Below are 26,260 nucleotides of genomic sequence, written 5' to 3'. Positions count from 1 at the left end.
TAGCTGTGTACAAGTACACATTCTTTGGAAGGTAAAATAGTTTCCATATGTCTTTTCCAGCTGTGTTTAATTGTTGCCTAGACTTTAGCTTTCAGCTAGGTTCACACTTGTGCGGGTGTGTGTTTGTGGCTGGGAGAATCACACCTTTTTCCGAACCTGCAATCACTCATAGCCAAAACACGCTGCTCTTTTACAGATACACGGGGTTACTATTCAGTCATATAGGCTAGGTACCCCCCCATACACCTTAACATGCAGTGCATTGCTGGGAATCACATTAAACGTTTCTTAAAAGGTGCAGGGACCTTTTTCCTGCATTTCCCGCAGGTACAGTAGCTTATTCAAGTGAATGGGCTTCCATGCCCGTGCAAACTTGGGCCGCACCGAACATACAGGTGTGAACCAAGCCTTACTCCAACTCCAAACACCAAGCACAGACATTTTTGTAGACTGATGGGGGAAAAAAATCACTACTACTCCATTGTAATTAATGCTTGGATTTTGGCAATACTTTAGGCTAGATAGTACCGCCTCCATCCATACTTTTGGCACACTCCAGATAGGAGAGCTGTGGGACTTATAGACTGGAAATCTAGTGTCATTTTTCTGTCCCTCCCCCAACTTTGCCCATTCACAAAGCACCTTGTATTATGTGATTAACCAAGGGGAGGGGGGTGGGGACAACACTAGAGCTGCAGTCTAAGACCTGTTCAGCGATCCATCCATTAAATATATACAGTATGAGCAGAGGTAACCTTTGTTTACTTATCAGAATATGCCAAAATTTCCTCTATGATGTAGATCATATTGCACAACTAAAGCTCAGCGTACCAACTGGTGTCTCAGATCTGTATTTGAGGTCCTTTCCTTTCTGGATTTGGCAACACATTGTATTTGCGTGTTTTGAAATACCTAACTGATGAAAAAATAGAGCCGTGGATCTCGGAAGAATGGTTTTCCACAAGTGTAGCTTATTCAGTAAGAGTGAAAAGAACAGTGATGTAAAGTATAGTTCTCAATAGGGACCACTTGGAAGAGGTAGTCAATTGCACGGTTCATTTGGAGTCTTGTATGGGTCACTTCATTGTAAGTTCCAACCATGCCAGAGTGCAGAACTCTCCATAGATCAATGAGCCTGGAAGCAAAGATCACTGTGGTCTAACGGACATAAGTGTACCCAGGAACACTTTTTTTAAAGCAGTGTGAGTGCAGGCCAACAGAAGAATGTGGAATGGTGCCAATTGAACAATGGGGGTTACTTAAAACTGGAGAGTGCAAAATCTGGTGCAGCTCTGCCTAGAATGCAATCTTCTTCCAGGTTAGAAGGTGATTGGCTACCATGCTCAGCTGCACCAGATTCTGAGTGCAAAAGTTTTAGTAAATCTCCTCCATTTTGTTTCAACCATCCAGTGTGATTATACCCTTACTTCTCACTGTCCTATCTACATGTTCATTGTAATATTTAGCAGCATTTACGTTTAAAAAACATAAACAACATTTTGATTTTTCTTAAATAATTTTCATTTCTGCCATGAGTCATGGGAGACCCCACCAGCTTTGTAAATGGGTAAAACTTTTGAAACTGATATTTCCCATGAAAAAGAAGTATTCAGATATCCATTGAAACCTTTTAAATGTGACCCTTTTTTCACAAAAGTGTAGTTCTGAAATGAACATTACTTGTGTAGGTACAAAGGGATAGTAAACAGTGCTTACAGCGATTTTCACTTAATAACGATCTGATATAACCAGTAACATCTGGAGATTATGTTATAAGCAAGTATGAAATAAGCAAGCATAAAAAATGCATTATTAATTTTTTCACTAGTTTCAGAACATCTGTTGATATAGCAGAATGTCCCAGATTGTCTCTTTTTTTATTTATGCAGTAGTATATGTTATATAACAAGGAAGATAAAATAGCATGCATAACATAAGTGCTAGGAAAACAGAAATCTTCCACATGGCATTTGATATGGTTATTGCCTTTTCTGCAGCTCACAGATGACAGTGTATCTAAAGCCAAAACTTTCATTAGTTTTGGAGTCAACATTAAAGTATTAGACACCCCCCTAGTCCCTTAGGTTTCTATGTTCGGAAGATGCAGGAAAAAGGGAGGACACCAAACCAATGGTTTAGAAGTTCCAAAATTGTTTGTTTGTCCAGGACACTAAACCTGAGTATTTCAGAAGCTACGTACAGTGGGGCAAAAAAGTATTTAGTCAGCTACCAATTGTGCAAGTTCTACCACTTAAAAAGATGAGAGAGGCCTGTAATTTGCATCATAGGTAGACCTCATCTATGAGAGATAAAATGAGAAAAAAAAATCCAGACAATCACATTGGCTGATTTGGAAAGACTTTATTTGCAAATTATGGTGGAAAATAAGTATTTGGTCACCTACAAACAAGCAAGATTTCTGGCTCTCACAGACCTGTACCTTCTTTAAGAGGCTCCTCTGTCCTGCACTCATTACCTGTATCAATGACACCTGATTGAACTTGTTATCAGTATAAAAGACACCTGTCCACAACCTCAAACAGTCACACTCCAAACTCCACTATGGTGAAGACCAAAGAGCTGTCGAAGGACACCAGAAACAAAATTGTAGACCTGCACCAGGCTGGGAAGACTGAATCTGCAATAGGCAAGCAGCTTGGTGTGAACAAATCAACTGTGGGAGCAATAATTAGAAAATGGAAGACATACAAGACCACTGATAATCTCCCTCGATCTGGGGCTCCATGCAAGATCTCACCCCGTGGGGTCAAAATGATCACAAGAACGGTGAGCAAAAATCCCAGGACCACATGGGGGGACCTAGTGAATGACCTGCAGAGAGCTGGGACCAACGTAACAAAGGCTACCATCAGTAACACATTACGCCGCCAGGGACTCAGATCCTGCAGTGCCAGACGTGTCCCCCTGCTTAAGCCAGTACATGTCCGGGCCCGTCTGAAGTTTGCTAGAGAGCATTTGGATGATCCAGAAGAGGATTTGGAGAATGTCATATGGTCAGATGAAACCAAAATAGAACTGTTTCGTAGAAACACAACTCGTTGTTTTTGGAGGAGAGAGAATGCTGAGTTGCATCCAAAGAACACCATACCTACTGTGAAGCATGGGGGTGGCAACATCATGCTTTGGGGCTGTTTCTCCACAAAGGGACCAGGAAGACTGATCCGTGTACAGGACACAATGAATGGGGCCATGTATCGTGAGATTTTGAGTGCAAACCTCCTTCCATAAGCAAGGGCATTGAAGATGAAACGTGGCTTTGTCTTCAAACATGACGATGATCCCAAACATACCACCTGGGCAATAAAGGAGTGGCTTCGTAAGAAGCATTTCAAGGTCCTGGAGTGGCCTAGCCAGTCTCCAGATCTCAACCCCATAGAAAACCTTTGGAGGGAGTTGAAGGTCCGTATTGCCCAGCAACAGCCCCAAAACATCACTGCTCTAGAGGAGATCTGCATGGAGGAATGGGCCAACATACCAGCAACAGTGTGTGCCAACCTTGTAAAGACTTACAGGAAACGTTTGACCTCTGTCATTGCCAACAAAGGATATATAACAAAGTATTGAGATGAACTTTTGATATTGACCAAATACTTATTTTCCACCATAATTTGCAAATAAATTCTTTCCAAATCAGCCAATGTGATTGTCTGGATTTTTTTTCTCATTTTGTCTCTCATAGTTGAGGTCTACCTATGATACCAATTAAAGGCCTCTCTCATCTTTTTAAGTGGGAGAACTTGCACAATTGGTGGCTGACTAAATACTTTTTTGCCTCACTGTATATGGTATGCCTTTCTAGTGAAAGCTCTATCTACTAGTTACAGAAGTTTGAAGATGAATAATGAGATATTCTGCACCCAAGTTTATATTTCACTTTGAGTACCCTATAGTACCCAAAAATTCCTAGCTTATCATCTTGGATTTCTATACCAAAATAATGACTGGTGTGAACTCCTAAACTTTTGGTGTGGTGCTCTATTTTCTTTCTACAACTTCTGGATTCCACACAAAAGGCCTTTTCATGTTTGAGAGCTGCCAATCCAGAGTCAATATAACAGATGATCTTACAAAGCAAGCTTCAAATAGAATTAACCCTTGATTCACATTCATTAAATCGGGAGTATTTGTGTCCCTCTGGATAGATTCACTCACACTAGTTATCGGACTAGAAAGTAATGGCAATGCAAAATTTCATGATGTTGCCCGAGCAAGAATAGAGGGAAATGTTCCAATGGGATACCTACTCCAGTGACAATCCAAGAATTTAAATCTTTTAAGGAAACCTGTAGGAAATAAGTTGGCTGCCATTGCTGGCCTCCACTAAAATTATCCATTTTGACACTTTACTGGCCCAAAACAATTGTGCTGATCAAGTGTCCTGATTTTAACACAACTTTCTTAATTTCAATGCTTGCAACTTAGAAACATTGTGGTGGCTCAGGAAGCATTGGAACCATACAGACTGGCAACTAGCATTTTCAAGAGGTCACCCATAGCACCTTGCATTATTTCCTCAGTATAGGTTTCCTTTAAGTATGCTTTCTTGGTTGGTAAATAAGTACTGGAAATTGTCCATCTGAAACCATACACTGAGTACCTGCTAAATATGCAGATTGTTTTTTTTTTATCCATTTGTGATTTTCTACATATATATTTGCACAGCCTCGGCACTAAAGGATTATCCTAATCCACAGTGCCAAGCTGGATTGGCTTTTAGAAATCATTGCATTGCTGGATTTATTGGGTCCCTGTAGTTTTTAAAATTGCATTAAAATTGCGCTTTAGCATTCCTCTGTGGCTTGTTAAGCATACTTTGCATACCAGGAACATGTTTGTGGAATCAACTGACACTTTTAAAAGTAACTAATTGCAGACAAAGCCTAGCTTCAGCACCAGAGATCACTGAACAACTTCCAAAAAATGTGTTACCTGTAAATAAAACTATATATCTGAAGCAATTTTATTTATGTTTTTCATCTTATTGTTAAGGACAAATTCATCCCAGCAGCACTGGGTTGCGTTGCCCAATATTGTCCCAATGCAAGTGCAAGGCAATTTGCATTATGTCCATTTGCTTCAATTCAGTGTTATTAGGACATAATTCATTATTTTTCACCGTGTCTTCCAACCCTGTGAAATATATTGCAATGTGCCTCCATGCCCAATGATAATATGGAAGTTTTAACATGAAAAACAAGTACTGCACTGCATTTTAAAAATGTTGTGCAATGCAGGTACAAATGCACACCAACAGGCATGCTTTATGAGTGCCATGTTGTGTTCTGTGAAGGTCATTTGTTTGTACTAGGTATTTCAAAATTGTCTACCATTTCCAGTTCCCTTTATAAACAACATCAGCATTCACATATATGGTTAGCATTACAGCTCCATTTAGTCTTTTTTTCATAAAATGTAACCTTTTTTGAGCTGCAAAATGCATGATATATCCTCAAGGAGTGTAAAATGTAAGGTCTCTAACTCATATTTATACATACACATACTAAGGCCACTTTAGACGGGAGCCAAAGTGGAGTGGTGAGAGGAAACCGGAGTGCCAGGAGGAAAGCTACGCAGGCACAGGGAGAACATGCAAATTCCAGGCAGGTGGTGCCATGGTTGGGATTCAAACTAAAACTCTAGTGCTGCCCGGCGGAAGTGCTAACCATTTAGCCACTGTGCTGCCCCTACAGCATTGTGTAGTACAGTGTTTTTCAACCTTTTTTCGGTTAAGGCACCCTTTTGAATTCTGAAGAATTTTTTGGCACACCAGCAGGTGCATCTGAGCAAGCGTGCTCTTTTTTAAGCTGTCCCATGTTTTTCAGTGGGCTGCCCTATGCAGTTTATAATGTCAGTCAGTGAACAGTGTGTAGTGGCATTTAAAACATATATGGCTATGCCTTTGGAGAGGATGTTTATTCTCATTGATACCCAATATATTTGTTCAAATTGGAACTTTTTGGCCGGGGATTATTTTTAGTCATGCTTTAAATATGGATATGCGGTTTTGTCCACTTGGCTCACCTTTGCACCTCTGATTGAGGGACCCCTCCCTCGTGGATCCCATGTTCATGGTTCCTACTGGCTTTCTATAAACCTGCTGATGTCATCATCAGAATCATATGTTATATCTCCCTGAGGAAGCGGGCTATTGTCCTGTTAAATGCATCACAGAAAGGATGGAAGTACTATTTTGGAGCAAATATGTCAACTATGGTTCTTCTGTTATCCAAGGTTATGCCTTGTAATGTTATGTACCAAGCATGTTTGTTGTAAGTCACACATGCTTTTTATGATGAACTTTGTGATTGATCAAATAGCACTTCCACAACTGTGGTTTTAACTTTGTCAAATAAAGTTGTTTCTTTTAAATTTTTTAGTATATTTTCATTTTGGTGTGGTGCCAAAATAAAGCCACATTAGTTTTCCTTAGTTAGAGCTTTTATGTCTTTCAGTATGTAGTGGCATTCAGTGAGTGGTGTGTAGTGCCAATCATTGAGTGGTATGTAGTGGCTGTCAGTGAGCGGTATGTAGTGGCAGTCAGTGAGAGGTATGTAATGGCAGTCAGTGAGCAAAAGCATGGAATATTTTCTGGAGAAGCCTCACTACATCGGCCATTTACCGCACAGCTGGAGCTGAAAGGAGGCTTTCATGGTTGCTTCTCTGCTCCTTCATCTTCAGCTGCTGGATCAGCCATAGCAGCCACCTGTGTGATGAGGGAGGGAGGTGGCCACACCCCCAGTCCCACTCACCACATTCGGCCACATGGGGAGAAGTTGAGGAAGGAGTATTGTTACTAAACTCTTGAGGTGAAATTGCCACAGACAAATCCCCCTCCCACACCCCGCTCCACTGATCATGGGAAACCAAGGATGCTGGGCAGGCTCCCGACGTCCTCCTTAGCAACCGATGACACCATCAGTTGCCAGGACGTGGTCGGGCAGCCAGCAAAGCACACAAGTGGTTACATGCCAGTTTAGAAGGCACAAGACTAGCACCACAGTTGTAAAAAGCTTGAGCCAGCAGTAAAAAAATGTTTGCCTACCTTAAATAGGGTAGTTTTTTTATGCTTTTGCTACGGCACCCCTAAGGACGCTTTGTGGCACCCCGATTGAGAAACCCTGGTCTAGTACACAGTACTGTCTCTTGTAACTCTCCAACTTGGAAAACCCAAAAGAAATTTGGAAGCTTCCATTCCTGGCTTCTTTTGAAAAATGCTAGCTGCCTGGCTGTCATGCTGACTGCATTTACTGCTTCCTCAATCACTCACCTGGAACACATTTGAAAAAATTGATTGTAGAATATGCTCTGGCTTCACTGCCTGCAAGCATGTTCCAGGTCAGCAATCATAAAAGTGCTGAAGACGAGGATCGACTTTACTGACAGACATTTTCAGAAAGAAGTCAGCAGTTTCCACATTTCCCTCATAGGAATCCTGCTAAGCAAATTATACAAAGATTACCGGATGGAAAATTCTACATGTTATACTTCGTGTTACTAAACCCAGGACCCTGCATTCACTATATCTGGTCTCCCACAGTACACACAACATAGAAATGCAATTATTTTAGGAAATATAAATTGCTAAATACCTTTTCTCATCAGCAGTTAGAGCAGTCTTGTGACTTCAGCAGAGCACTGGTTAAAGCTTGTAGGAGGAGTTTTCTTTCTGCTCTAGGAGGAATCGCTGACCCTCTGTCTGGACAGGGCTGATTGGCCCTGTGCTGATTACACACACCCTCCCAAGGAAAAAAAAAACTCTCTAGCTATACACACCAAACTGTGCATGTGACCACGGGTTCAGTCTGTATTAGGTGGCCATTTCAAAAAGAGGAGGGGCAGAGAAAAAAGTATCAAACAGCCTTTTTACACAATGCAGAGGATTAACCTCTTAGGTTCCACAGTGAGTATAACAAGCATGCTTTACTGCATATACAGACTGATTTTACTGTTGTGGGTTTAGTAACAGTTTAACCCCTTGGTGCCGACGTAACACAAATATGCGGCCTCACAGAACTAGGCTGTTTTCCGTGGGGCCGCATATTTGCGTACCTGTCTTTGTGCTGGGAGCACGATGCACGGCGCGCTCCCAACACAAAGACTGGGATGTCATTGAGAGTCCCGGGTCCCGTTCTAAGTATTTTTCCAGTATACTTGCAGGATACATGACTTTCAATGCAAGGTCTTCCCAATGCCAAGGTATTATTTTTAGACAAGACAAGCATTTCTACAACATTTTTACATTCAGATGTTTTTCTGATAATTCTCTTTAAAATAATCATTAATGCTATTCATGTCACGAGTCATAAACAAATAAACTTGACTTTACTGAACAAAACCCTTCAGCTTAAATGTAAATTGGGTTTTCTTGGATTTAACACAGTCGATTGATTTTATGCAGACGATATATTTTGCCAAGGGCTCTGTCAGAAATCGTAGAAATAATTTAATGCTTGCTGACCGTGGATTCAATTAACTAATAAGCAAGTTTATATAGGTTTTCATAGCAAATCACTCTGGACTAAGACTGAAGCTTTGTTTAATGCAGTCCCTGTCATGCTGGCTTAGCTCACCTTGAGGGCATGATATGAAATCACATTACAGTAATGTCACGGCTTCTTGTTATTCAAGCTCGGCTCACCTTATTTTGTGTATATGACTACTGCCTCCTTCCAAATGATATTCCGTGCAAGTATATTATTATCCCTTCCAATTTATTAAAATCAAAGCTTTGTGTCTTCACAGATTGCTTTTTTGTGTTAGACAATTGTGTTGAACATAATTTTCAAAAAGAATGTTATAAAAACGAATCCACACCGTGTGCTCCTCCTTAGTTTGGCTGAGGTAGCACAACCTTTCTCTTGGTTTTAAAATGTTTCTGGGAATGATGGGTAGATCTCAGTCACCATAACTGCATGACAGGACATGCTTAAATCAAGCAACAGAAGGGATGTTCTTAGCTCCAAGCAAGCCAGGCAGCTGCCTGGGGTGCTGTTAGGCCAAGGGTATTCGATTTGGAAGAGGTCCGGAGGGCAGCTGAAGCACTTACGGATTGTTTGATCATAGCTCCCAACTGTTCCTCTTTTGGAGCTGCATCTCAATAGTCACCATTACTGCATGACAGGGCACACTCATCTCAAGCAACAGAAGGGATGTTTTTAGCTCCAAGCCAGGATGCTGCTTGCTATGCTGTTAGGCCAATGATACTAAATTTGGAAGAGACTCGGAGGATGGCTGAGGCACATACTGATTGTGTTTATTCATAGCTCCCAACTGTTTCTTTTTTGAAACGAAATCTCAATAGTTGACAGTTACTGCATGACAGGACACACTTATGTCAAGCAACAGAAGGGATGTTCCTAGCCCCAAACAAGCCAAGCAGCTGTCCATGGTGCTGTTCGGCCGGGGGAAATAGACTTGGAAGGGGCCTGGAGAGAGATTGAACAACTAACTGTGTTTAATCTTAGGCTCCATCTGTCTCCCATTTTGGAGGGACGGTTACTCTTTTTGGAACCTATTCTGATTATTCCTCTTTCCATCCTCTTGGATCTGCCGCACAGACCTGTATATAAGCTTGCACTGTTTAACTGAGGAAATTGTTCATATTGCACTAAACTTTTCATCTAGCCTTCCAATGATTGTATCGGTTTATTTTTAACACAGGTCCAATATATAGAAAAAATAGCGATGAAAAAACACCATTGGGTTTAACTGATCATTTCTTGTACATCAGTTCTTCATGGTGCATGTGATAAGGGTAGCAAGGGAACGTTTCCCATCTCAGAAAGTTGATGTGTATAATGGTGATTCATTGGAATTTGTGGAACCCTGTAAGATCCTAGCCCCAAGCTCAGCAGATTTCAGACCATATCGACCACACGCACTAACTGACATCATTTCTTCACTATTGCTTTAAACTACAGTAAAGACTACAAAACACCTACCCCTATGTATGAGAAAGGGTGTTAGGTAGTCCTAACACAGTGTTGTGTAGGCCTAACACATTCCTTGTCCTAGGGTAACAACATTGATACTTATGGTTGTCACCCTAGGACAGGAAGTGTGTTAATGGCAGGATTACAAGGTTAAAATAAAGGAAAGGAAGGATTTTATCTATAATACAACTTCATCTCTAATAAAAAAAAAATATTGTGTAACCCATATTAATGTTTTGATGTACCAAGTTATTAATTGTTCTTTTAATTTTTTTTTTATGTTATTTAAAAAGTGAAAACTAATAAAATAAAGATTATAAATATTTACAAAAGAAAACAATCCAGCTCTCTACATTTTCCAAATCTTCTCCTTCACTAAGCAAACCTGCGCAGTAACCATCTTCACACCTATGCAGGTTGCGTTTGATGTGTTTCTGCATTTGCGTTTTTGACGCATTTTTGATACGTTTTAATTTTTTTTTTTCCTCTTTTTTTTTTTTTCATTTTTCTTGTTGCTAGGCAGATTTTAAACACAAACTGCTGCAAAAACACAATACAGGCTTTTCTGCAGCGTTCCCATTGAAGTCTATAGAATCAAAAACGCAATGTTTTGCATTCAAAAAAAGTCCCTGACCCTTTCCAAAAAACGCATCGGGTGAGAACGCAGAGATGTGAACCTGTCCCATGGGAAATCGTGTTAAATGGACTGTACTGGGTTTCAGCAAAACGCTGCAGAAAACATTTAGGTGTGAACCTAGGGTCAGACTTAAATGGAACAGTACTCCTACAGTAGCAATGCTAAGAGTATGGCCCTGTTGAAGTCTTCAGAGAGGATTTGTTTTGTTTTGTTTTTTTGTAGTAAAGATGTAGTTTTCCTTTAAGCCTCATTTAGGTGCTTAGTCTAGTTCTGCTTGAAAATATATGTAATTATTTTTTAACATATTCCTGGAGTCAGGTTTTAATTATATATTAATCCCACTTTATTGTGAAGGACCTGATTAAATGTTGCAACTAGAATTGAGCCCATCAGTTTAAGTAAATATACTATGTTTACCTAAACTGATTTTAATTCCAGGAGTTTCAGTAGCTGGTGGCTGGTGGTATTTAATGCCTTCTTAATGTGCCAGTAACAGAACACAGCTGGGATACTTAGGATTTTATACTTTAATCAGCTTTCAGTGCATAGTATGATACAGCCATCAAATTAATAAAAAGCTATTTTTTTGTTAAGTCTGTGCAGTTAAGCATACTGATTACTAATTGCATAAACATAAATTTTGCTTATAAAGTGTTGCTGACTTTACAGCATGGGTTTAATGCAAGTGTGCAAAAAATTCCTCCATTTTTTCTTTAATTTGGTATCAAGTAAGCAAAAATAAATGGCAAACAATAAAAAGCGCACCCAGCTCTTATATCCAGCTGTTATGGCTGTTACCATGGCATTAGTTCATAGGCTAGTACACATGGATTAATTTTGTGGACTTTGATGGCATTGGTAACACATTTAGTGTTCATATCAACTGTGTGTGCCTCCTGAGGAACGTCAATGGTCTGTTGAGTGTATATGTGATTACTGTTTCCACAGAATCTGGCTTGCACTTGAGGCAGACAACCAAATGCATAGTTCAGTATACAATACATACGTGTTATTATTATTATTATACAGGATTTATATAGCGCCAACAGTTAGCTCAGCGCTTTACAATATAACGGGAGACAATACAGCAACAATACAGTTCAATACAAGAGGGAAAGGAGGACCTGATCCTGGGAGCTTACAATCTAGGAGACGTGTCAATTGTTTATACCGGCACCAGTCCACCTGGTGTTGTGACGCAGCCATCACTGCTAGCCAGTAGAGCCAGGTCTTTGCTTCCTATTACTGTAGTGGAAGCACTGTAAAGCAAACCTGGTTATTGCCTATTCAAGACAAAGCAACTTCTTCCTGGCATCATACATGTATCATTCTATGGATCCCCTTCTTCTTTGATTTGCCATCTGGAGCTGAAGAAAATATATAATACTTCAGATGGATAGCAGTATGTGACTCACTCTGACCATGCTGGGCCAATTCCCTCCATAGCCCTTTGTAAACTACAACTCTGGCGACTTGTAGCTTCCCAGAGTCTTTCTTTTGACTGCTACCGGCTGAACCGAGTAGCAGGTTAGTTAAAAAGTGGAAATCTGGGTTAAAGTGAACCTGTTGTTGTCCTTCAAAAACAAAGTACAATTATAGGGCGTCACAGTGAAGATTGCTGGAACGAGTAGAGGGAAATATCAGACCGCCGTCCATGTGACAGTGCTGACCAATCAAAAGTCCTCTAGTCCGAACTGTCATCGATGCAAGGAGAGAAAAGAAAGTGGCAGGGATTTCAAACCCTTGCCGTTTTCTCCCCTTTCTTACTACTGAGACTCAGCATTGGATGTCTACAGGGAGGTTTCCTGCACCGCTCCTGTGTGAACTCGGGCTATGAGAAGCCTGGGTTCACACAGAAGCAGTGGGCTAACCACATGCAATTTGGAAAGGAATCGCATTTCTGTTCAAATCGCACGGTAATCTTTGCGGTGCAATTTGCGTCCATTAACGCAAATCACACTGCAAAATATTGGTAATCAGTATCGGCAAGTACTTGACCGAAAGTGTTGGTACTCGTACTCGCCGATAGAAAAAAAAACACGGTATCCCTAATATAAACTTATATATGCTACCCTCTTGAGAAAAACCCAAAGACATTACAATGTGACCATTCAATCCTTGTACAATTCAACGCTAGATTTACCAAAACTAAGTAACACGGGGGAAGGGAGTCTGCTTTAAAATGAGTCACGAGAGGCAATCTTCTATTATGTAGACCTTGAATTGTGTCTGGAATCCATTTTTAAATAATACAGAACATTTTGTAAAATCTGAGATGATCTGTCCAGTAATTTTGTATGCAAATGACTTTTGAATGCTGCCTGTCAATCTTTCATGAGTACATGATATGTTTACAAAGGACAAGGTGTTCTCTATCATGGAATAAACTTCCTTTTATCCAGCACATTTCCTGCTAAGAAGAACATTTCCTACTTCATTTTCTGTATTTTTACAGTTAATAGGTAACAGAACAGAAAACAAAACACTAGATTCAAAAATATTAAGGGTACTTGCATACTGTACTGGTGTATGAACATCAGAAATTCCTGTCAGAAAAACATAAGGATGGTTTGTATAGGTTTTTGGGTGGTGTGCAGGGAACTTTTTTTCATGCAGGAGGGTGCATAGACTGGAAGCCCATCAATAATGTATGAAAACACATGTAAGGCTCCATGCACATTGGGCGTTTTAATAACGCTGGTGGCATTAGCTGTGTAAAGTCACTTTAAAAACGTGAGTTTTTTTGCGTTTTTGTATCAGTGTTAGCATTTTGCCGTGTTTTTTAGAGGTCCAAAAACGCTGATTTACCACATTTTACAGCATTTTGCTGCGTTTTTCAGTGTTGGAGCATTTTTACAGCTAAAAAACTCCTCTAGAAACCCACTAGTCCTGGGTTTTTTTCCAGCCAAAAAATACCCCTGCCAAAAAATGTTGATTACAGTCTATGTGTACATGGACACATAGGATAACATGCTGGGGGGTTTACTGGCTGTAGAAAAAAACATCAAAAGCCAGCAGCTGTAAAAATGTCCAGTGTGCATGAGGACTAAATGTGTTTTTGGTGCATTTTGGTAGGGTTTTGGACTTCTACAGAAAAAGAAAAACACATGAAGTTTAAAAATGTGCTGCAATTCCACACAAAAAATTACATAAAAAGCACATGCATAGGTGTGAATCTAGCCTTGGTAGGGGATGTTAAATCTATGCAAAAAGCAGAATTGCAGGTAGGTGAGGGGTTATATGCAAATTTTGACCTTTTTCTGGGAAAGTAGTGAATTGACTCATCCTTCCTACCTCCCAAGATTTATTATTTGGTCATCAAAGCTACCAATTTTATTAATGGACTAATAGGCTTAGGAGGCAGAGGCAAGCTTGACGTTTTCAGGAACCTGATTGTTAACTTGTGTCTGCTTTCAGTGAATGTAACCTCTACGTTGTGCTTTTACATTGTTTTATCATGTGATCACCTTTAATTGCCCAGGTTTCCGAGAGATTTACTTCTAAATAGAGTCTTCTCATAGAAGGGCAATATTTACCTTAACAGTCCCCATTGCCATGATAATTCTTTTTTTCTATGCAATTTCCCTCTTTTGGACAGTACTATACATTTGTGACCAAATTCAGCAAAGTAACTATATAGGGATGTTTGTGCATGGGGATGTTATGGGGAGCCAGAAGGCTCACTATAGCTGAAAAACATAGAACTTTCTCTCCATTTTCCAGTTTGATGGTCTATATAGTAAGGCCCCTTTCACATGAGCAGACAGATTAGGTCCACCTTTCCATTTTTCAGGCTAAAACAATTGGATCATCCATTGCCCTCTATGGAGCGGCAGATGCAAATGGCCATGCGTCTGTTTACACCCGCCTGCATCTCCTCCGATCTGCTAAAAACAGACTTATAGGGATCTGTTCTCCATCCGTCTATTGGATCGGATAACAGTCGGATGTAAATGTTAATTTACATCCAACTGTCCATAGAGGAAAGAGGGCTGTGTCTGTGTCTGCTCTGCATAAGCGGAGCTAACACTGACCTGTCATCCGCCTGCTCAGCAGGGATCAGCGGACAGATCCACCGCTGAGCAGGCGGATCCACTGCTCGAGTCCACCCAAGTGAACGGGCCCTTAGATGTCCTTCAATAGCACTTCTGGTATTACTTTTTCTAAAATAATTACACCATACAAGGGGCATAACTTATATAGAAAAAAGTCACCATCCCATTGTGCCTAGGGCAGTATAAAATGAAAAACCAACCAATATCAATAGGTGAAATGTTTTAGCTAAAAGGCAGTATGCCAGTGTCCCAGTAGCTCTAAGCAAACTACTAGGAGCAGTGAGTAATGAATGTATACAAATTAGGCAGAGCATTCTGCCTAAGTTTGATACTAGGGCAGTATAATATCTAAATATAGCTCTCCTTATGATATCCAAATTATTAATTCCCAGTTTATTTATTAATTTTGAATACAAAGTGTCTGAGACCAGTTCTATTTTAACTTATGCCATTTCCCAAAGCAACCAAGCATCTACCTTTTATTTTTCCACACAGCTTAGAAAATGAAATTTTCACAGTTGATTGGCAGCACTCCAGTTGAGGCAAAGTTCATCTCAGATACTTTTTTATTAATTCCCCCCCATTGTGTTAAAGGGAACCGACACTCAGATCATGCACAATAAAGTATTGACATATTCTGAACAAACAGTAAAAGCACTTTAAAACAAGCTCTCATTTAGCTCTCTGTAACTCTAAGCATTATGAAGAAATTAATTTTCATATTTCACAACACATGAAATTTTAGCTTTTTTATATGAGAGCAAGTCTTAACATGTAAGCAACCGATGGAAACCAACAGCCTTGGTTGTTATCTTAGATAGTTAATAACTTTGCATTAAGAGCAGCTAGAGAGCGGAGATTGTGTGTTCTAAAGACCTTTGACTGCCCATTAAGAATATATACATAGTTTAATGTCCATAACCTGGATACATGCGCAATTTAAGTATACAGTTGTTTCAGCTGAATAAATAGGGATTGTTCTGTAATATTTATTAAAGTTTCACAAGACACATTTAATTAGGAGCTGAGAATGTTACCTGCCCATGCAGGAAGTGATTCTATACTCTATTCATACCTGTTCTGATTGTTTATTCTGCAGGTGATGCAAGTCGTGAGAGAACAGATCATGAGAGCGCTCACAAACAAGCCAAGTTCTCTGGACCAGTTCAAAAGTAGACTTCAGAACCTCAGCTATACCGAGATCTTGAAAATCCGTCAGTCCGAGAGAATGAACCAGGAAGATTTTCAGTCCCGTCCCATCCTGTAAGTACTGAGTTTCTTACAGGATAGTATCTATGTATTCCTTAACAGCTGATGCTTTCAGTGCCATTGGAAATATTTTGAATTTTAGAAATGTATTTTTAACATTTTGTATACAGTAAGGAATAGTTAATATTTCTGCCTGTGACCCTCATTAGGGAGATTTTAACTCACGTCTTGAGCCTGTGTATCCCATACATTAACTAAGAGATACACTGAGATATGAGAACACACACCTACTAAAAATATTGTGTTTACTGGATGGAGCACCACTTCAAGCATCGAAGCTATGGATCTGTTATCCCACCCCAAAATTAGTGCTGGCGTGTGTGCTAATCCAAGTAACAGTACAGTAAATAGTAGATGAACACAGCACACCAAGCAGCTCTACATGCTTGAAAGGTAGTAAGTGGCCTCAGCCCCTGCTCCGCCCGATAGCCCACACCCCCTAACACATTTCACCAGGGCTTAGTCATTGGGGGTATCCTAAGCACAGGGCTATTAAAACCATTGTCGGAAGTCATACTCTTTCCCCACTCTTGCTAAAAAATGTGTGTTTTTCTTTGTCTGTGACCCCTACTGAAGAGATTTACCACTTCCGGTTCTGACAGAGACTGCAATAAAAAAAGGGTTTTAACCCTTACCTGCTTTATCCAATAGAAACAAACATTTTGGCTGGTGTTGATTTTTCGCAAAATTGTATCATGACACATTTTCAGTCTAATCCAATACTTTTGTTGCTTTTTATAGTTTTTGCATATATAAATGGCACATGCTGCACTGGGTTCAGGGCTTAAATACAATTGGGTAAATGTTTGCTTGGATTTGTATACTCTTTGTGCATCAGTTTTCTTTCATATGCTGTTGGTTTAATCCCCTTCTGTTCAAAATGATCATTGTGTGTGCTTGTGTGATTATATAGATGAATATTCCCATAAAGCCGAACTTCAGGCAAACCGCTAAATAGAAAAATGAAATATAAATATATATATATATATATATATATATATATGTATACTGTGTGTGTATGTATGTATGTATATGTGTATATATATATATATATATATATATATATATATATATATATATATATATATATATATATATATTCACACACTCACTGGCCACTTTAATAGGTACACCTTGCTAGTGCCAAGAAAATATCCCCCCCACCATTACACCACCACCAGCCTGAAACATTGATACAAGGTAGGATGGATCCATGCTTTCATGTTGTTTACGCCTCACTGGATATTTTCTATTTTTTCTTACCATTATCTGTAAACCCTAGAGATGGTTGTACGTGAAAATCCCAGTAGATCAGCAGTTCAGTTTATTAAATACTCACACCAGCTGTCTGGCACCAACAACCATGCCACGTTCAAAATCATTTAAATCCCCTTTCTTTTCCATTGTGATGCTTGGTTTGAACTTCAGCAAGCTGTCTTCACCACGTCTACATGTCTAAATGCATGAGTTGCTGCCATGTGATTGGGTGATTATCAATTTGTCTTACCAATCAATTCACCAGGTGTACCTAATAAAGTGGCCAGTAAGTGCATGTATGTATGTGTGTGTATATATATGTATGTATGTATATATATATATATATATATACACTTATACACTGCTCAAATCAAATAAGGGAATGCTTTTTAATTAGAATATAGCATCAAGTCAATTAAACTCCTTGGATATTGATCTGGTCAGGTAAGTAGCGGAGCGGGCTGGTAATCAGTTTCAGCTGCTTTGGTGTTAATGAAATGAACAACAGGTGCAATAGATGAGACAACCCCCAAAACAGGAATGGTTTTACAGGTGGAGGCCACTGACATTTTTTTCCCTACTCATCTTTTCTGACTGTTTTTCACTAGTTTTGCATTTGGCTAGGGTCAGTGTCACTACTGGTAGCATGAGGCGATACTTGGACCTTACAGAGGTTGCACAGGCAGTCCAACTCCTCCAGGATGGCACATCAATACGTGCCATTGCCAGAAGGTTTGCTGTGTCTCCCAGCACATTCTCAAAAGCATGGAGGAGATTTCAGGAAACAGGCAGTTACTCTAGGAGAGCTGAATAGGGCCGTAGAAGGTCCTTAACCCATCAGCAGGACCGGTATCTGTTCCTTTGTGCAAGGAGAAACAGAATGACCTCTACAAAATGACCTCCATTAGGTCACTGGTGTGAATGTCTCTGACCAAACAATCAGAAACAGACTTCATGAGGGTGGCCTGAGGGCCTGACATCCTCTAGTGGGCCCTGTGCTCACTGCCCGGCACCATAGAGCTCGATTGGCATTTGTCATTGAACACCAGAATTGGCAAGTCCGACACTGGCACCCTGTGCTTTTCACAGATGAGAGCAGATTCACCTTTAGCACATGTGACAGACGTGAAAGGGCCTAAAAAAGCCATGGAGAATGTTCTGCTGTCTGTAACATCCTTCAGCATGACCGTTTTGGTGGAGTCAGTGATGGTCTGGGGAAGCATATATTTATGGAGGGAAGCACAGACCTTTACAGGCTAGACAATGGCACCCTGACTGCCATTAGGTATCGGGATGAAATCCTTGGGCCCGCTGTCAGACCCTACGCTGGTGCATTGGGTCCTGGGTTCCTTCTGGTGCACGACAATGCCCAGCCTCGTGGTGAGAGTTTGCAGGCAGTTCCTAGAGGATGAAGGAATTGATACCATTGAATGGCCCCCACGATCGACTGACCTAAATCCAATAGAACACCTCTGGAATATCATGTTTCGGTCCATCCAACGTCACCAGGTTGCACCTCAGACTGTCCAGGAGCTCAGTGATGCCCTGGTCCAGATCTGGGAGGAAATACCCCAGGACACCATCCGTCATCTCATTAGGAGCATGCCCCAACGTTGTCAGGCATGCATACAAGCACATGGGGCCATACAAGCTACTGAATACGATTTTGAGTTGCTGCAATGAAACTTCAGCAAAATGGACTAGCCTGCTACATAATTTTTTAATTTTATTTTTGGGGTGTCTTTGAATTCAGTCCTTTGTAGGTTGATAATTTTCATTTCCATCAAACGAAGGGGCATCCTTACATTCCTAACACATATCCATATAAATTTAATTATGTATCGATGAAGCTCAGTCCATCTTTCTCAAGACGTTTTGAGAAAGACGGACTGAGCTTCATTGAAACGTTGCCAATAAAAACACTGCTGTTTTTGATCTTCCTCCTTTGCAAAGACCCGTGAAGCAATTAACCAGTTACCAATATCCATCACCTCACCCCAGACAACATTGTCTATTCCCCTTAAAAACAGTTGTAATTAGCCAGGCAACAACTCAATCACCGGTCGTCTGCCTAGGTTAATACTCTCCACCACCTTATGGGCTGCCTAGCTAATTACACTCTTGAATTTAGGGCCATACCATTGACATCATTGTTCATTCCAATTACTTTTAAGGGGAACAGACAACGTTTTCTGGGGTAAAGTTATGATAATTGGTAATTGGTTAATTGTCTTTTTTGCTGCATGATTGATATTGCATGCATTTACACTTAATAATAATACAATAAAATTAGCCTTTTGTAATATTTATGCATGGTCCTTTATGTAACCATTTTGTGGTGGACATCTTGTTCACATAATTTTAATTTCCCTTATGCAGCCCCCAGCCATTAACCACATAAAGCTGCATCTTTTAATTCATCTTAGCAAACAGTTGCAGGTCCCAGGAGAGTGTTTTCGTGGGTTCTTTTCTCTGTACGTCTCCTGTCCATGTGCATGAAGCCTCATTCTTAAGGAATAAGGTTTTCTCCACTTCGCTAACAGTTCCTACTAAATAATTAATAAATTAGATCCAAGTAATAAATTCGATCCACCACTCTCTCACTTCAGGCCTAAACCATGGACTTCAAGAATTTCAGTCTGCAGCTTCTCAATCAGTACAGCCACAATCGCAACAGTACATCTGATCTCAGCGTCCCTCTTTGGTGCATAGGCTGAAAGTCCTCCAACTGGAACTCACTGCAAGCGGAATAAAAGTACAAATAGTGCAGTCACAAGGGTAAAGAAACCAAAAAACAAGCTGCAAGACAGATATCTTCTAGTTCCTGGAAATGGACTTTAACCTCCTCCCGCCTGCCGTATAGGGAAATGATGGATGGGCAGGAGCTCTCTTGTTCTGGGAGGACATCAAATGATGTTCTCCCACTCTAGCTCCACATGCACGCCCAGAGGATCATTTATCGCAGAAAAAAGACAATGACATAGGCTCTACCATGTGATCAGCTGTGTCCAATCACAGCTGATCACATGTAAACAGGAAAATGCCGGTTATTGGCAGTCCTCTCCTCATTCTGGCAGCACGTGAGGAGAGGAGAGCCAGTAAGCAGCAATCCTCAGAGGGGACATCTACACTGTTAATCAGGGCACTAATCATCAGTGCCCTGTTTATCAGAGCAGCACCATCAGTGCTGCCTTTCAGTGCCCATCATTGCCACATATCAGTGCCCATCAATGCCACATATCAGTGCCCATCAGAGCTTCCTTTCAGTGCCCCCTAGTGAAGCCTGTCAATGCCCGTCAATTCCTCCTCATCAGTGCAGTCTATCAGTACCCATCAGTGCCACTTATCAGTGCCAGTTAGTGCCGCCTATCAGTTCTCATCACTGCCGCCAATCAGTGCCAGTCAATGCCGCCTATCAGTGCCACCTTTCAGTGATGCCTGTCAATGCCAATCAGTGCCGCCTATCAGTGCCTCCTCATCAGTGCAGTCTTTCAGTACCTAACAGTGCCACCTATCAGTGCCGCCTATCAGTGCAACCTATCCGTGCCAGTCATGTGCCACCTATCAGTGCCACATAGTGACCATCAGTGCTGCCTTTCAGTGCCCATCAAGGATGCCTGTAAGTACCAATCAGTGCTGTCTATCAGGCCGCCTCTCAGTGGAACCTCAGCAGCACACATCAATGGAGGAGAAAAATTACTTTTTTTCAATATGTTATAACAGAAACTAAGAAAAACGTTTTTGGTTTGTTTTTTAAAACTTTTTGTCTTTTTTAGTTTGTTTAGCAAAATAGAAAAAAAACCAGTGGTAATTAAATACCACCAAAGGAAAGCTCTATCTGTCTCAAAAATTGATAAAACTTTGGTTTGGGTACAGTGTTGCATAACCACGCAATTGTCATTCAAAGTGCGACAGCTGAAAATTGGCCTGGGCAGGAAGAGGGTGAAAGTGCCCAGTAGGCAAGTGTTCAAAAAGTATGACCGCTATATCCCTGCCCAGGTTGCACCTGAAAAGGCTTTTTTAGGGGATCAATCCACTAAAGAAGCCTTTTCAGGCAAATTCTTTTAAGTTGTATCCTGAATGTGAATTGTGAAAAACTTTTAATTTCTACACTCATCTGTGCTTTGATTCTGCTTACATTGAGTTCCATCTGGAAGACTTTCAATGAATCCACCAGAGAGGGAGCCTGAGATGTGGTTTGTGGCTGCACTGACAGTGTGTGGATACACAGATCTTGGATTCCACATTGTAGGCCTGTAGGGAGAGAAGTGTATTCAATTTCTTAACCAGCTGGAAATGTAATTTAACATTGAAGCAAGGAACCTTAGGATTAGAAGACAACCTCTTTACCTGTATTAAATGATTCTCTGCTGTGAGGAAAATCTGTGTAGCTGCTGAATAAAATTTCTGTTGCTATCAGTTTCTACAACTAGATTTTTTTTTTACTTGGAAGGAATTAAGCCATAATACACAATGTGAAACATTTCAATAGATCAATTTAATAAATGAGAAAAATAAATCTATAAACATTACAATATGAACAATAAGGCGAGCTGAATAAATTTGGGTGTCCTAACACTAGGTAGGTGACAAAAGCACAATTGCCTCCCTATTTCACTGTAACAATTAGAGTTTGCTCCATTTTTCTGATAGGGGGAGAGAGGGGTGTGATGTGGAAATGGTGGGGTGAACAGGAAGTCTGAAGGAGCGGTGAAGGGAGGCTGGGTGTATTGGAAGATAAGGGGCCTGGGCAAACAGAGAGGTAGGGAGCACAGGGCACAACTAGATATTTTAATACAGCACAAGATTGTGTCTAGGTTACTACAGTAGTAAGATGACTCTTTTAATGGAAAATAGTTGACACTTGACTTGACTCCAAGGTGGAGAAGGCAGTGTGCTTTTTGATATGGGTTTCCTACACTAGTTGCTTTTACAAGCAGGTGTCTCATCACATAGTGGATGCAAAAGAATGTTACATCACTTCCGCTTTCAATGTGAAACGGTGGTGACTTTCACACTTGCAAATCATGTACTGTTTCCATTTTGTTATCCAACCCTTGTGTATTTTTAGTTAGATAGAAGATAGATATATTGTGAGAACTAGCATCACATGGTAGAGTTTTTTCAGCACACAGCCACTCGCTTCTTCTTTTTTTTAAAGGCCTTTTAGCCCAATTTTATTTAAAAGAAAGTTCAATAACATGCTTTCCATGCAGGGGTATCCATCATCAAACAAATGCAACAAATATTCAGCCTCCTGGCTTGTACACAGATTTACGTCTGTCTCCTGCAGACTCTTTCCAAAAAGGTTGTTTCGCACACAGCTAGCCACTAGCACACAGCTACTCTGGCTTCCACCTCTCCTAGGTGAAGCCCACCTGACTCCAAGGCAGTGTCCTCCTGTCTGCCGGGGTGGAGCCCAGAATCATGGTCAGGCCTCTATGAAAAGGCCTGCACACACCTGTGCAATCAGTGTGCTGGGGGTTCTAAAAACACGGACCCCGGATTGGAGATTTCATCCCTCCCACATCACTTGGAAATCTCCAGGCTCCAGATCCCAAAACGGACTTTACAAATAAATGAGGAAACTGAAAAGCCAGTTTGCTCTGCATTAAATAAACCCTCTGGAGCCCCTCAACCTGTCTGGTTGAGAATCCAGGGATATAAACTTGATTTCGACCGTGGCAGGATACCGCACTGCCATAATATATAATATATTGCAGGTAGTATTGGTAAAGTGTGTAGTGCTATCCAGTGAGTCCACAACAGTCAAAAACTATGTTTTAGGGCTTGTTGGCCCAGTTATATCAGCAGCGTAGGGGTTTTCATTATCAGTTGCTCAGGCCTCAACCTAAGACCAACCAATACATGTTCAAGCTGACAAGCTTCATCAAAGTGATCCCTCGCTAGCCAGTCCCTACTCTGTCATGCATGTTGCCAGCCTCTTATTTGCTGTAATAGCATACTTTTATGAGAATGAGAAAGGACATATAGTGACAATATAGGATAAACAGATGCAACTGGAGATGAAATAGACCAAAATCCAGTAATGCACGTTCACAGTGGGAATAGACAAAGAAAAAGGTTAGGAGGGTGGACAGCACCAGCACATAACATTATTTAACCAAATGTGTCCCCAAAGAAACCACCAAAATGAATTAAAATATAATTCACAGGGGTTGTGTAATATATATATATATATACTATATATATGCGCCATTGCATATGCTTTATCTCACAGAAGTGAGTACACCCCTCACATTTTTGTAAATATTTGATTATATCTTTTCATGTGACAGCACTGAAGAAATGACACTCTGCTACAATGTAAAGTAGTGAGTGGACAGCTTGTATAACAGTGTAAATTTGCTGTCCCCTCAAAATAACTCAACTCATCACACAGCCATTTAATGTCTAAACTGCTGGCAACTAAAGTGAGTAGACCCCTAAGTAAAAATGTCCAAATTGGGCCCAAAGTGTCAATATTTTGTGTGGCCACCATTATTTTCCAGCACTGCCTTAACCCTCTTGGGCATGGAGTTCACCAGAGCTTCACAGGTTGCCACTGGAGTCCTCTTCCACTCCTCCGACATCACAGAGCTGGTGGATGTTAGAGACCTTGCGCTCCTCCACCTTCCGTTTGCGGATGCCCCACAGATGCTCAATATGGTTTAGGTCTGGAGACCTGCTTGGCCAGTCCATCACCTTTACCCTCAGCTTCTTTAGTAAGGCTGTGGTCATCTTGGAGGTGTGTTTGGGGTCGTTGGTTTCATGTTGGAATACTGCCCTGCAGCCCAGTCTCTGAAGGGAGGGGATCATTCTCTGCTTCAGTATATCACAGTACATGTTGGCATTCATGGTTCCCTCAATGAACTGTAGCTCCCCAGTTCCGGCAGCACTCATGCAGCCCCAGACCATGACACTCCCACCACCATGCTTGATTGTAGACAAGACACACTTGTCTTTGTACTCCTCACCTGGTTGCCTTCACACACGCTTGACACCATCTGAACCAAATAAGTTTATCTTGGTCTCATCAGACCACAGAACATGGTTCCAGTAATCCATGTCCTTAGTCTGCTTGTTTCCAGCAAACTGCTTGCAGGCTTTCTTGTGCATCATCTTTAGAAGAAGCTTCCTTCCTTCTGGGACGACAGTCATGCAGACCAATTTGATTCAGTGTGCAGCGTATGGTCTGACCCCCGCACCCCTTCAACCTCTGCAGCAAAACTGGCAGCACTCATAGGTCTATCTCCCAAAGACAACCTCTGGATATGATGCTGAGCACGTGCACTCAACTTCTTTGGTTGACCATGGAGGCCTGTTCTGAGTGTAACATTTCCTGTTAAACCGCTGTATGGTCTTGGCCACCATGCTGCAGCTCAGTTTCAGGTCTTGGCAATCTTCTTATAGCCTAGGTCATCTTTATGTAGAGCAACAATTTTTTTTTTTTCAGATCCTCAGAGAGTTCTTTGCCATGAGGTGCCATGTTGAACTTCCAGTGACCAGTATGAGAGAGAGCGATGACACCAAATTTACCACACCTGGTCCCCATTCACACCTGAGACCTTGACACCTGAGGGAAAATGGCTACGTGGGCCCAATTTCAACATTTTTACTTAGTGGTTTAGACATTAATGGCTGTGTATTGAGTTATGTTGAGTGGAAACTGTTATACAAGAGAGAAGGTTCTTTAAAAATCAAAAATCTTGTCACACAGTTTATAATTTGCCTAGAAGTGGTTTTTTGGTGCTTACTGCTCTCTCTATTGTTACTTTCTCATCTTTCCAGGGAGGCACTGGTGTTGTAGCACATACCTGGTACCATATCCATTATAACTCTCAATCAGTAACCCCACACTACTGCTGAATGACTTCCTTCCTTATTTCCAATAGATGATATCAGAACAACATTTATTTTAAAATATTTATAATACAGTAGTTGCTGTCAACATTTCTTATACAAAGAGAAGAACCCGGCTTTCAAATTGTCAGCCTTGCTTCGTAGGTTTCATTGGAAATCTGTTGGACTCTCTGTTTGACGGTTTGCCTGTTCCTGCTGTTTGTTTTAGGAGTGGCAGAATTTTTTGCCAGTATAATAAGAGGGGTCGGGCTGTCAATTGTTCATTCGGATATCACTTTGTGTCTGTGGAACCCTTCTCTGTGTACCAGAGGCTACTGTCAGTGCTTTAGATGCAGACTGAAGCTAGCTGTCAAAGTGACAGCTGTACCCTGCAAATTACACCAGGAGAGCAGCTATCCTATGTAATCTGAATTGCTGGGCTGTCTACTTGAGAGCCAGGTCCTGCTCCATCACCATCTGATACATAAAGCAGAAGTGAAAGTGAAAATATCACACATTACGCAGAGAAAGCCTCTGTTTGTGATGGAAGTGCTTTTAGTGGCTTCTTCACATAGATCAGAACCAGACAACCCAGCCCAGGTTTTCCAGGCCACCTTGGTTGTGTGGGTTCTGAACTGGATTTTCCATTCCACTTGTGACCACCAGCAGGTGTTACTGTATAAATAAAGCAGGACTGGAGCAAGAGGTTGCTCTTGGCCTGGGACTCAGGAAGCCATACTTGCGAGAGATCTGTGGATATGAAAGTTTGCCTTGTACAAGAAAGGAAAGGTTTGCACTATGCTTTATTTGGTTGGTGACTGGGAGAAGCCTTTCACATGTGAGATAGAAATCTCTTCTGTTTAGTTAGTGCCTGGATGGCAAGGAGTTTTTTCTCTGTTTTTGTTTTGTTTATTTTCCATGCAACCTTTTATATAAAACTGGCTACAAGCCAGACTTAAGAAAAACCTGCCTCCTGGACTGTATTTTTCCCAGGAAAGGTGATCCCCATCTGAGATAACCCCCAATATATATATATATATATATATGTGTGTAAGTCAAAAAATTTGAATATCATGCAAAAGTTCATTTATTTCAGTAATGCAACTTAAAAGGTGAAACTAATATATGAGATAGACTCATTAATTGCAAAGCAAGATAGTTCAAGCCGTGATTTGTCATAATTGAATATTGTGAAAAGGTGCAATATTCTAGGCTCAAAGTGTCCCACTCTAATCAGCTAATTAAGC

General features: G+C 40.8%; 1 protein-coding gene across 3 annotated transcripts in view; it reads left to right on the top strand.

Annotated features, from left to right (window-relative positions):
- The window catches only part of ELMO1 (engulfment and cell motility 1), a 533,930-nt gene that overhangs the window by 460,733 nt on the left and 46,937 nt on the right, over window positions 1-26,260 (top strand). For all 3 annotated transcript variants that reach the window (XM_089687036.1, XM_089687028.1, XM_089687045.1), the window contains one exon: window positions 15,745-15,908. In XM_089687036.1, coding sequence (XP_089543162.1) covers window positions 15,745-15,908 — 164 coding nt within the window. The remainder of the gene's footprint in view (window positions 1-15,744; window positions 15,909-26,260) is intronic.

This window comes from Staurois parvus, unplaced genomic scaffold, assembly GCF_062004578.1.
Source record: "Staurois parvus isolate SC_StPar_1 unplaced genomic scaffold, SC_StPar_1.0 ptg000020l, whole genome shotgun sequence".
NCBI classification, from domain to species: Eukaryota; Metazoa; Chordata; class Amphibia; order Anura; family Ranidae; genus Staurois; species Staurois parvus.
The sequence above is the reverse complement of the archived record's forward strand: the minus strand, read 5'-3'. Positions and strand labels throughout refer to the sequence as shown.